Source organism: Theropithecus gelada, chromosome 4 (genome assembly GCF_003255815.1).
Source record: "Theropithecus gelada isolate Dixy chromosome 4, Tgel_1.0, whole genome shotgun sequence".
Taxonomy (NCBI): domain Eukaryota; kingdom Metazoa; phylum Chordata; class Mammalia; order Primates; family Cercopithecidae; genus Theropithecus; species Theropithecus gelada.
The window spans coordinates 49,115,101-49,127,219 of NC_037671.1; the positions used below are offsets into that span (position 1 = coordinate 49,115,101).

At 39.1% G+C, this 12,119-nt stretch overlaps 1 protein-coding gene across 1 annotated transcript in view; it reads left to right on the forward strand.

The window, feature by feature from the left end:
* MEP1A (meprin A subunit alpha) overlaps positions 1 to 12,119 on the forward strand; it is a 43,850-nt gene that overhangs the window by 18,500 nt on the left and 13,231 nt on the right. The window contains exons 7-9 of the mRNA XM_025382560.1: positions 4,467 to 4,642; positions 9,752 to 9,973; positions 10,832 to 10,981. Of these exons, the coding sequence (XP_025238345.1) occupies positions 4,467 to 4,642; positions 9,752 to 9,973; positions 10,832 to 10,981 (548 nt within the window). The remainder of the gene's footprint in view (positions 1 to 4,466; positions 4,643 to 9,751; positions 9,974 to 10,831; positions 10,982 to 12,119) is intronic.

Sequence of the window (12,119 nt, forward strand, 5' to 3'; positions counted from 1 at the left end):
TGTATATGACTTTTATTAGTTTAAGGTATGTGCCAATTTTGCTGAAGGTTTTAATCATACAGGGATGGTGGACTTCATCAAATGCTTTTTCTGCATCGATTGAGATGATCATGTGAATTTTGTTTTTAATTCCGTTTATGTGGTGTATCACATTTATTGACTTGTGTATGTGAAACCATCCCTGCATCCCTGGTATGAAACCCACTTGATCGTGTTGAATTATCTTTTTGACAGGCTGTTTGATTCAGTTCACCAGTACATTGTTGAGGATTTTTGCATGTATGAACATATTGGGGGTACCAAGGGGTATTGGTCTATAGTTTTCTTTATTTGTTGTGGGGGATGGGGGTGTGGTTCCCAGTCTAGTGGAGTTATATTCCAGGAGGGATTATGGCTGCCTCTGCTGAGTTATACAGGTTGCCAAGGAAGTGGGGAAAAGCCTGCAGTCACAGGTCTCACCCTGCTCCCATGCAGCCCGCAGCCATAAAGGCTGGGCTTATTTGCACCGTGCCCCTTCAACAGCACTGAGTCCATTTCCAGGCAGCTAGTGACCAGGGCTGAGAACTTGTCCCAGACCACGAACCTCCCTGTTGAGAAAGCAAGAAAACTCACAGGTTTTCAGCATCTCAGGGAGCATGCAGTTGTGATCCAGTTCCTTCAAAGGGTCTATGGATTCCCTCGGCTTTCCTGGTATGTTCCTGCGGTAGTTCTTGGAGCAAAAATTCATGATGTGAGTCTCCATACACTGTTCTGTCCAGGCAGCTGCAAGCTAGTCCTGCCTCCTATCACCCATCTTAATCCCGAGTCCTGACCATGGGGTTTTAATAATCATGGATGGATAGTATGATGAAAATGGTAGTTAGTACATGATTTAGCCTCTTAGGAAAAAAATGCAAAAAATAGCAGTTAAATAAAAGAAAAATACTGATAACTACTTAGATACAAATTTAAAACCTAACTCACCAGAGTAGTTATTTTTGGAGCTTGCTTATTTATTTATTTATTTATTTTGAGACAGAGTCTGTCTCTGTCAGCCAGGCTGGAGTGCAGTGGCATGATCTTGGCTCACTGGAACCTCCATCTCCCAGGCTCAAGCAATTCTCCCACCTCAGTCTCTTGAGTAGCTGGGATTACAGGCATGTGCCACCATGCTTGGCTAAGTTTTGTATTTTTAGTAGAGACGGAGTTTCACTATGTTGGCCAGGCTGGTCTTGAACTCCTGACGTCAAGTGATCCGCCCACCTCGGCCTCCCAAAGTGCTGGGATTACAGGCGTAAACCATCATTACAGGCTTTAGCCACCGTGCCCGGCCTCATTCTTCTATTTTTTAAAAAACTGTATACCTACTACATTCCAGGAAGTATGCTAGACTGTAGGTGCAACAAAATATGCAATACGGTCTTAGCCCTCAGCAGGCTTACAGTTGGCAGATGGGGATGGTGGAGAAATTAGTACATTGTCTTAATACATGACAACGAGTGTCCTGGGTTGCAGCAGGGCAGGAGTGGGGCCACTGAGAAAGTGTGGGATGAAGCATCAGGGAGAGCTGAGATGACTGTTAGAGAGAAGAAGGGAGGACAAATTGAGGGCAGGAAGAGGGAGAGAGGGGGAGGGTGAGGGAGGAGAAGGAGGAAGAGGAAGGGGAGGAGAGGATCAAAGGGAAGAAGAGGGAGAGGGTGAGAAGAGAGCAAACATGAACCTGAACCTGGTTACATGGAGAACCCCCTAAGTTCGGTGTGCCTGGAGTTTTGCATGTCAGGGGCAGATAATGAGCAGGAGCCAGGAAGGTGAGCAGGAGCCTGGTGATGAAGAGCCATGTGTGAGGGACCTATTGTTTGGTGCAAGGTTCATTCTATGCTAGTTTTCCATTGTAGAAAGATTACTTGATCAACAGTGGTTAAATAATTGAAATAGAGCAAGACTGGTGGCAAGAGATTGATTAACGGATGCTCCAATTCTCCAGGGGAAAAATGGAAGGGACCTGCACCAAGGAAGAGGCAGGTGATACAAAGAAGAGGGAATGGATTTCAGAAATATGTGAAAAAGTAGATTTATCAGAACCTAACCTTATCAAATTGGTTAGTGGGAGGGATTAGGAAGGGAGAGGAGTTAAAACTCTGAGGTTTTGGATTTGGATGACTGGCAAGTGGTAACTTCGTTTGCTGAGGCTGGGAATATTGCTGAAAGAATAACTTTGGGGATGAGGTAGGAGAGTAAACTTATCTTGCGGCATGTGTTTTATTGCTTGAGGTTTTTGCAGGTCATATAAATGGAGAAAACCAATAGTAGTTGGATGGTTTATTTTTCCGTAAAGGGGAAACATTTAAAGTATATCTCAGGCCTTGCAAAGACCACACATTTCAGAGGCTCTCTGCTTTTGACTACTGCATTTTGTCCCTTGGCAATCTCTGACCTTCAAGAAAGTACTAAAACCTTTAATTTTTCATTGAAAACATCAGAGAAACAATTAACTTTCTTAACAATTTTATTTCTATTCTTCAGCTACCACTTTTGCATCATTTTTTTTCATAAAGAAAACTCCTTAAAAATAAAACAAAATCCACATAATTACTTTCCAAAATTCTCCCTTTCCCAGTGAAGTTCTCCCAGCTTCTTTTTTTTGTTTTCAACTGAGTCCCAAGTACTTGATTAAGGGGTAGGTCAGCTTTGAGAGACATTCTTTGTAAAAATGCTGAATCTGGGAAACCCTATCACCTATGGCCAGGAGGTGTCTCTGTTACAAATAATTTAAGAGAGGAAAAAAGAGAGGAAGATATTTTGGGAAGCGACTGGCCCAAAGTGCTAATAAACCCTTCCGGGCACTGGTTCCCTGAAGTTGGAGCTAACTGGGGCTCTTTCAGAAAGACAAGGTCAAAAGTTCTCAGTGAGGTGGAATGTATGGTATTTTTGCAACTTATGTCTTTCTGATGGGGGAGGAATTTAAAAAGAAAGATAAATAATAAATGCTTTCTCTGAGTTGTGAATATTTTGCAGAGTAAACTCTGATTTGGTAATAAAATGCCACTATCAGAGAGGCAAGTTGATCATGGTTACATTTGCATAACACTGTAAATTTACTAAAAGTCATTGAATTGTATACTTAAAGAATTTTATAGTATGTAAATTATGCCTTAATAAAGTTATTAGAAAATAAATAATGAAGACTCATCTTTGAGTTAAAGTCAAATGTTGGCCTTTAAAGGTATACTATGTCAGTAATCTTGGGGAGAACAATGGCAGGTAAGACACTGTGACTGTCATCATGAAACTTGCAATCCATTGGTTGCATTTATGACTATCAGGAAATCTTTCTTTTCTGCTCAGCATTGGTTAAAATATAGATCTTCATTGGACAATTTAAAGCCAATAGGAGACAATTTGTGGAAAGCTGTGGGTTTGCTAATAGAGGTGAAAAATTGGGTTTATGAGAAGAGAAAAAATAATTGGGAGGGGGTATGGAAAGAGGAAGACATTCTATCACAAGGAATTTAGGGAATCTATCAGAGGTTCTCGAGCCCATTTATTTCAGAAGGAAGTTATGGGTCCTCCTTGCCTGATACCCTTCAGAAATAAGTTAGGCAGCCTTCTCTGTGATGTCATAACACCATAGATCTGCTATTTGCAAAGACACGGATTTTATTAATTTGCTTTTTAATGAGGTTCTTTTTATGGTCATAAAATATATGCTTGTTCATTATAGGAAATTTGAAAATTTATTAAAGTATAAAAGGGCTGGGTGCAATGGCTCACACCTGTAATCCTAGCATTTTGGGAGGTCAAGGAGGGCAAATCATTTGAGCCCAGGAGTTTGAGACGAGCCTGGGCAACATGGTGAAACCCTGTCTCTACAAAACAATAAAAACATTAGTTGGGTGTGGTGGCACATGCCTGTAGTTCCAAGTCCCAGCCTCTCGGGAGGCTGAGGTGGGAGGATCATCCGAGTAGAGGAGGCTGAGGCTGCTGTGAGCTGTGATTGTGGCACAGCAACCTGAGTGATAAAGTGAGACCACCTTCTCAAAAAAAAAAAATTAAAGAAAAAGAAAAAAGAAAGAAAAGAAAAAAAATTAAATCAACAACAGCTTTCCGTTGGACAACAATTTTTCAGATAAAGGCAATAGTGTTATTCTTTGGAGTGCCCTGTGGGTTTGTGGAGGTGAGGAGGAATGCCAATTTTTATTGCTTTCTACCTTGATGAATTGTTATGATAGGATTGATTTGCTTCTGAGTATATGCCACTTTTATAATGTATTATATCTTCACTTTTAAAGCCTGCATAGTATTCCCTCTGGGGAATGTTCCTTCTTTAAGTGTCCCCTATCTTTGGACCATTAGCATATGAGAATGCTGTTGGTAATTTCTTTTTAAAATCAAGCCTAATTCCCTCCTAATTTGTGTTTTGCGGTACTGTGAATGACAGCCACTTAAAAATTCTCTAGAAGAAATGTTTCCTCTTCTCCTCTTTAAAGGTGCTGGTCCGAGGTTGGTGACCAACATGTGGGACAGAACCTTTCCATTGGCCAAGGCTGTGACTATAAGGCCATCATAGAACACGAGATCCTGCATGCTTTGGGATTTTACCATGAGCAGTCAAGAACGGACCGGGATGATTATGTGAACATCTGGTGGGACGAAATTCTTTCAGGTGTGATTGGGTGGAGATTGCTATCACATTTATCACTGGCTGAGACCAATCCTGGAATGACCAGGCCAAATCTGTGTGGACAGGAGCTTCAGCCTCTCTAGTGGGAACAAAGACTACGAAGAGGTTATGATTTGTTGGCCCTTTATGTGGGCTGTGCTGATCTGACCGTAATTCATCGCAGATAAGGGTCTCAGGGATCGGTGTTAATTCACCGTGGGGGTCAACTGAAAGTTAATCAGAAGCTTTGCTTTGTATCAGAGTTTTCATTAAAACTCTATCTAAAACTGTCTACTTTCCTGTCTTAATGAGGAAAGTGAATCCAGATATTACAGTCATTTCTCTGGATGTGAAATCTCCCGTGCCTCTAGAAGGCTGTTTGAGATTTAGTTGATTATTCCATGACTATAGGACATACTTGAGAAGTATTTTTTTCAGTTGCTTTACCAAATCAATAAAAAATGTTTAAAAACAAAAACAAAAAATACATGCTTTTATCTGAAATAACACCCCAATTATGTTAATTCTGGCTAGTTATCTGGGTTCTGATTAATCAAAGGTTAATGTTTTTTTCTTCCTTGTTTCTAAGCACCTTGCTTCTTCTGCCTCCATCTCATACTATGCAAAAGATAACAGTTTGGTCTTACATATTATTCAGTCATATTATTCTAAAAATTTCATTGTTCTTTAGGTTGTTTTGTTTTGAGACAGAGTTTTGCTCTTGTTGCCCAGGCTGGAGTGCAATGGTGCGATCTCGGCTCACTGCAACCTCTGCCTCCTGAGTTGAAGCGATTCTCCTGCCTCAGCTGGGATTATAGGTGTGTGTCACCACACCTGGTGAATTCTGTATTTTTTAAGTAGAGATGGGGTTTCATCATGTTGGTCAGGCTGGTCTCGAACTCCTGACCTCAAGTGATCCTCCTGCCTTGGCCTCCCAAAGTGCTGGGATTACAGGCATGAGCCACTGTATCTGGCCTTTACTTTCCTTAATTGTTTGAGACAATGAAGTAGAGTGCTTTTGAGTATGCTAGAACATTTATTGAGCAGTTTCCTGATGTACTAGAAAAAAAAAAAAAAAGAAGTCAATGCTATGTTTCTGAAGATAACTAGTTTTTAAGTAGGAACTAGTGTAAAGAATGCAAAAACATTGTTTTCGGCAGTAAGAGATTAATGCAACTTTAATGTATTTAAAATGCCTTAACTGTTTCCAGGCATGGCTTTTATAAAATAAATCATAGCCTTGTGTAGGTATCTGTTTTATTTAGATCCCAATTTTATATGCGGATTCATATATTGCAGTGCATCTATAATAAGTTTACTTTTAGGGGCTTGGAAGAACTGACCAACCTTTAAAATTAATTATGAATCTTCAAAAGTTCTCTGCCAGGACTGTAATAGTTCATTTCAGAGTAAGGTGGTCAATGATTTTCACATGAGATCAGGTTAGATAACGCTGGCTAATCAAAATCACCTGTGAGGTTTCTCATCCTGTGCCTTCCCAGTCTTTTATATTCTGGTAACTCTATGAATGTGGGTTGGTGTAGTAAGGAAGAAAAATGTAACTTATAAGTCTAATAGGTCACCAGGTTTGAGCCTACCCACTTACTCCAACCATCTTACCACCATCCACTGGACCAGAGGCCAGATAGCACTCTTCTTTGCCTCCCAGTCCAATCTAGAAAAGTTTTGGAGCATATTCACCCAGAGATGAAATAATAGCTCAGGCTTCGTGTACCTATCTCTCAGTAGTAATTGTGTTATAACTGTGTGTGTGTAGAAGGAAGAAGGAAATGGAGTAGTAGGTCAAAGGACTGAATCTCTGATTGCACTACTCAGGGGACTATTAGACTTTGTCTATATTTGCCTGTAAGCCCTAATTTCTTATCTTCCCGTGCATATACTTGGCTTTGATAAAAATTTTGTAAGAAAGCAGAAAACATTCCTATTTCCAAGTCTTATAGAAGACAATACTTAGTGCTTTTAAAATGGTTTTAGGCCAAATGAGGTTCCCTTTATCGGAGTGAGGGACATTTGCCAGGGTCAAGTGCAGACTTGCTCAGCTCTGGTTTGAGCACGGGTTGCTCAACACATATTTGCTCGTCTCCTATCTGTGTTTTCATCAGGTACAATTCCATATATCTAAATTGACTGCAACCACGGGAGAACTGTTCTCAAAAGAGACATCAAATCTAATAAGATTATCAACACAGGCAGTATTATTTATCAGGGTAATTTATGAATTTTATTGATTTAACTTTGGTTAATGACAAGCTTTCTGTTTAACTTAAGGAGACACGGTACTGGCAATGTAATTCTCTCCCAACGTCCATCTCCATTTCTTGAATCGGAACTGTGTTTTTGAAATTTGTTTCCTTATGCTAGGGAAAAAACTCAACTTTTGAGGTCTAGCAGGGGTTGACAAACTATAGTCCATGGGCCATATCTACTTGCTTTTGTAAATAAAGCTTTATGGAAACACAATCATAACCATTTGTTTAAGTATTGTCTATGGCTGTTTTTGTGCTACAGTGGCAGACTTGAGTAGTTACAACAGAGAACATATTTTCTATCTACTCTAGAACAGGTTTGCTGACTGACCCCTGGTTTACAGGATCACATGCCCTGGATTATAGCCCCTTTTCAGCTCTCAGCTGTGAGTCCCTATCCTATTCACTGTTGGGGGCCACTAGCAGCCTAGCACAGCTCTCAGTGGATACTAGGCCCAACAAAAACATGTTGAATACATTTTTTAAAATTATTCAAAATATTTGTTTGTTAAGTATTCTCATAAGAATCCATGAGTAATACAGATTAAAATAATCTAACCTGATGGGATTTTTGTTTTTGTTTTGAGACAGAGCCTTGCTCTGTCATCCAGGCTGGAGTGCAGTGGTGCAATCTCGGTTCACTGCGACCTCCACCTCCCGGGTTCAAGCAATTCTCATGCCTCACCCTCCTGAATAGCTGGGATTACCAGCATCCACCACCATGCCCAGCTAATTTTTGTATTTTTTAGTAGAGACGGGGTTTCACCATGTAGGCCAGGCTGGTTTCGAACTCCTGGCCTCAAGTGATCCACCAGCCTCAGCTTCCCAAAGTGCTGTGATTACAGCTGTGAGCCACTGTGCCCTACCTCTAATCAGATGATTCATGGAAAATTAAGTAAAGCACATCCAGTGAGTTGAAAGTGCTTTGCTTCAGGAGCCACTGAGAGTTACAAAAGATTCTAGACTCTTGATGCTCTTTACAACTCCATTACCTCAAATGACATCCTAGGACCAAGTACTGTGGAGGGATTAACTTTCCACTTCCCTGTTAGAGCCATTGTTTCTTTTAGACCTGTCCCACCTTCAAAAATGCTTTGATCTCTCTCAAGTAATTCCCAATACAATCCCCATGAGTTGGGAGAATGAAACATCAGTATTCAGATTTTACAGTTAAAGCAAGATATTGCTCAAACGTGGTCTTGCTCCTTAGCTTTTCCGAAAGCATTCAGAGACTCCCACAGGCATCTGCTGGCGCACCGCCTGGCCACACCACACTTCTGCAGTCCTGCATGTAACTCTGTAAGAGGCAGTTATGTTTTCTTCTCTCTAATTGTTCAAAGTAACTGGATGAGGCCAGGCACTGTGGTTCATGCCTATAATCCCAGCACTTTGAGAGACCGATGCAGGCGGATCACCTGAGGTCAGGAGTTTTAGACCAGCTTGGCCAACATGGTGAAACCTCATCTCTACTAAAAATTCAAAAATTAGCCAGGCATGGTGCGGCGCGCCTGTAATCCCAGCTGCTCAGGAGGCTGAGGCAGGAGAATTGTTTGAACCCAGGAGGCAGAAGTTGCAGTGAGCTGAGATCTTGCCATTGCACACCAGCCTGGGAAACAGAGCAAAAACTCCGTCTCAAAACTAAACAAGCAAACAAACAAACAAAAAGTGACTGGACAAAGAGCTAGAGAAGAATATGAGGATGGGAAGTTATGACTGGAAGAGTTAGCCGCATTTGCAGTCAGTTTTCGTATCACTCCACAAGAAGAAAATCAAAAATCTGCAAACCTTTCAATTAATGCAGCTCAAACAGTAAATTCCTGATGGTTATTAGTCAATTCAAAGACCCTCTGATCAGTTATTTTGTTCAGTTTTTTACATGGCAGCACATCTTATCTCACTTTCATTAATCTCAGAAAAATATCTACCTTTCCTCTTTTGACAGGAAAATAAGTTTTCTTCTTCCTATTTTATTTTTATTCTCCATGAGGCTATTGCTGGAACAGAAGGATGTGAGCCTTGACTGACAGGATCCCCGTCTTGCTTTCAGCTGCTTACCTTTCCCTCTGCCCCTCAGATTTCCTTCTCCTAACCCATGAAGAGTAGGCCAGGTACAGCTCTGGGCAGACTCAGTGGATGAGATACTTGGCTGTTAGAACGATGTGTCTTGAATATAATCAATTGTGAACATTTTCCTGAATTCAAAAATTATTTTTCCTGTCCTTTGGAATGACTTCCTCAGCTTTGCTATTTTACCTTCTCTTTCTGAAAGTCTTACACACACATACACACACACACAGATACACACACAATTGTATATATTTATAATGTATCTTTGGTGTAAACATGTACACATACTTAGTAATTTCTAATATTTATCTGTATTCTATAATATGTATTTTAGTTATTGCAATATTGTACACATTATTATATATTAATATATTAACTAATAATCAATGATAAATAGTAATTTTACATTATATTGCTTATAAAATATAATTTATATTTAATTTATATTTAGATTTATTTAAATATATACTTGAATATAATGAATCTATTTTATTAGATTATTTATATATTATTATATATCTATATATTATTTATAGAGTAGATATAATCAATATAATATTTATTAATATTAATATTTATTAATATGCATTATATATAATATATAATATTGTATATTATATATTATTTACAATATATTTATTTAAATATAATAATCTATTTAAATATATATATTTAATAACTATTTCCCTTTTTTGGAGGGTCTCTGGGTCTGTAGTCAAAGAGCAGCACGGGGAAAATACCATGACAGAGCAGGACCTGTGGATTCTTTCCCTAACAGGTTACCAGCACAACTTTGACACCTATGATGATAGCCTCATCACAGACCTCAATACACCCTATGACTATGAGTCTTTGATGCACTACCAGCCTTTCTCATTTAACAAGAATGCAAGTGTTCCCACCATCACAGCCAAGATCCCTGAGTTTAACTCCATTATCGGACAGCGCCTGGATTTCAGTGCCATTGATTTAGAGAGGCTGAACCGAATGTACAATTGCAGTGAGTACCTCCGTTTCTGAGAACTTGGTAAACTAGTCTCAGCAGAGATTCCCTCAGCCTTAGAGATTTCCTTTACATTTTCCTTTACTCTTCTTTAATGTTCTAGCTAAAAGAATAAGAACAAACTGCACAACTTTTGTTGGTCTACTTCTATACCCATTTGTTTAAGTATTGTCTATGGCTGTTTTTGTGCTACAATGGCAGAGTTGAGTAGTTAAAAACAAACAAATAAAACTATAACACCAACCTTACACGATGGTTATAAAAACCAGTTATGTAGTTGTGTTTTGTAAAGTCAAGGTACTGGACAAATGTAAGGAGCTGTTATTGTCTAGCTTCTTTTGCTTCTTTTGGAGGATGCATTATTATGTAAAGCTCAAGATACGTGATAGACTTGAAAGCATTTTGTATCCTGAAAAATTTTTTATGTACATTAGTTATTCCTAGAGTAACCTAATCCTCTGGGGCAGGGTATTTTCTAAAGATGATCCCACTAGCCTTCAGAGATAAAATGTTTGATTCTGTTCAGTAAGTATGTACAGAAGACCTACTAAGTACAAAGCCAAGTATTATAGGTACCTTGTTCTTGATCTAAAGGAGTTTATGGTTGGTATTTACATAGCAGAGAATGATTATAGATTTTTTTTTAATCTTGACTCTGTGAGGTAGGTAGGGCTGTGTCTATATTAGCAAGTACTAAGATCTAATGACAGTAAGATTTGCGTTTGAGAAACAGTCAAGAAAACAAGCTTGTGATCCTGTTGTATCTGAACAATGAGGTTTTAGTGGCTTAAGACATTAGCTATTTGGAATGACTATCTTTCATTTTTAACCAGATGATAAAAATATCATTTGCAGCCACAACTCACACTCTTTTGGACCACTGTACCTTTGAGAAGGCAAACATCTGTGGGATGATTCAGGGCACCACAGACGACACTGACTGGGTCCATCAGGACAGTGCTCAGGCTGGAGAAGTGGATCACACCTTGCTGGGACAATGCACAGGTCAGTGAAAGTGGAAAGCAAACACATTGATATGGTTCAACAGGTTCGATTAGGTTATGCTAATCACCATGTTTTGCCTCAGTCAGAATGTTAGTTATCAAACTTGAAAATCTGAACAAGGACAAAAAAATTTCTCATATCTTAATTATTAACTCAATAAAAAGCATCCAGTCTCTGGGCACACAAAAGAAAGATGCATTTAAGCAAAACTGATATTGGTATATGAATGATAAGATAAAACCTCGTAAACAAAGGCAATGTCTGTAGAGCCACACCCTCCTAAAGAAATATAATGTGAGTCACATATGTAATGTAGAATTTTCTAATGTCCACGTGAATCTGGCTCTGTGGCACAATGGATAACACATTGGACTTTTAATACTTATGTGAAAAAGTAAAAGAAAACAGGTGAAATTAATTTTAATAACGTATTTTGTAACTCAGTATATCCAAATAGTAGCATTTCAACATGTAATCAATATAAAAGTTGTTACGAGATGCTTCACTTTTTTCAGGCTAAGTATTTTAAATTTGACACATATTTTACTCCTGCAGTGCATCTCAGTTTGCACTGGCCACAATTCAAGCACTCAACAGCCACATAGGTTTGGTAGCCACTGTATTGGATAGCACAGCTTCAGATACTTCCTATATATGGTTTGTGTAGTGAAAAAGACAGACAGTTATGGACTAAGTGACTTCACCACTTACTAATTGAAATATGGCTTCACCACTTACTAATTGTGACCACAGGAAGTTGTTGTCATGTGTGTGCCTTTTCTAAAAGTCTTGGCTTTTGCAAGCCTCTGTAAACATCAAAATATTGATGTCTACTTCACAGTGACAGTGGAAGAAGATAATGCATACAAAGCCCCTACCTGCAGACCAGCAGCTTCACTTCCCATTTTTCCATCTTCCCTTTCTCTCCAGAGGTTCCATTTATTTTGTTTTTCTGTTTTAGCCTTCTAGTGTTCTGTGCCTGCCATTGAATTCATCTTAACCATATTTGGAAGCAGATGAGGTTATGGATTATTATAGCCTTTTAAAGACTAGACTATTGCGAAGTCACTTAGTCTACAACTGTCTGAGAGTTGGTGAGATTCCCTTCCCAGAAGGGACACAGCCTGTCACCCAGATT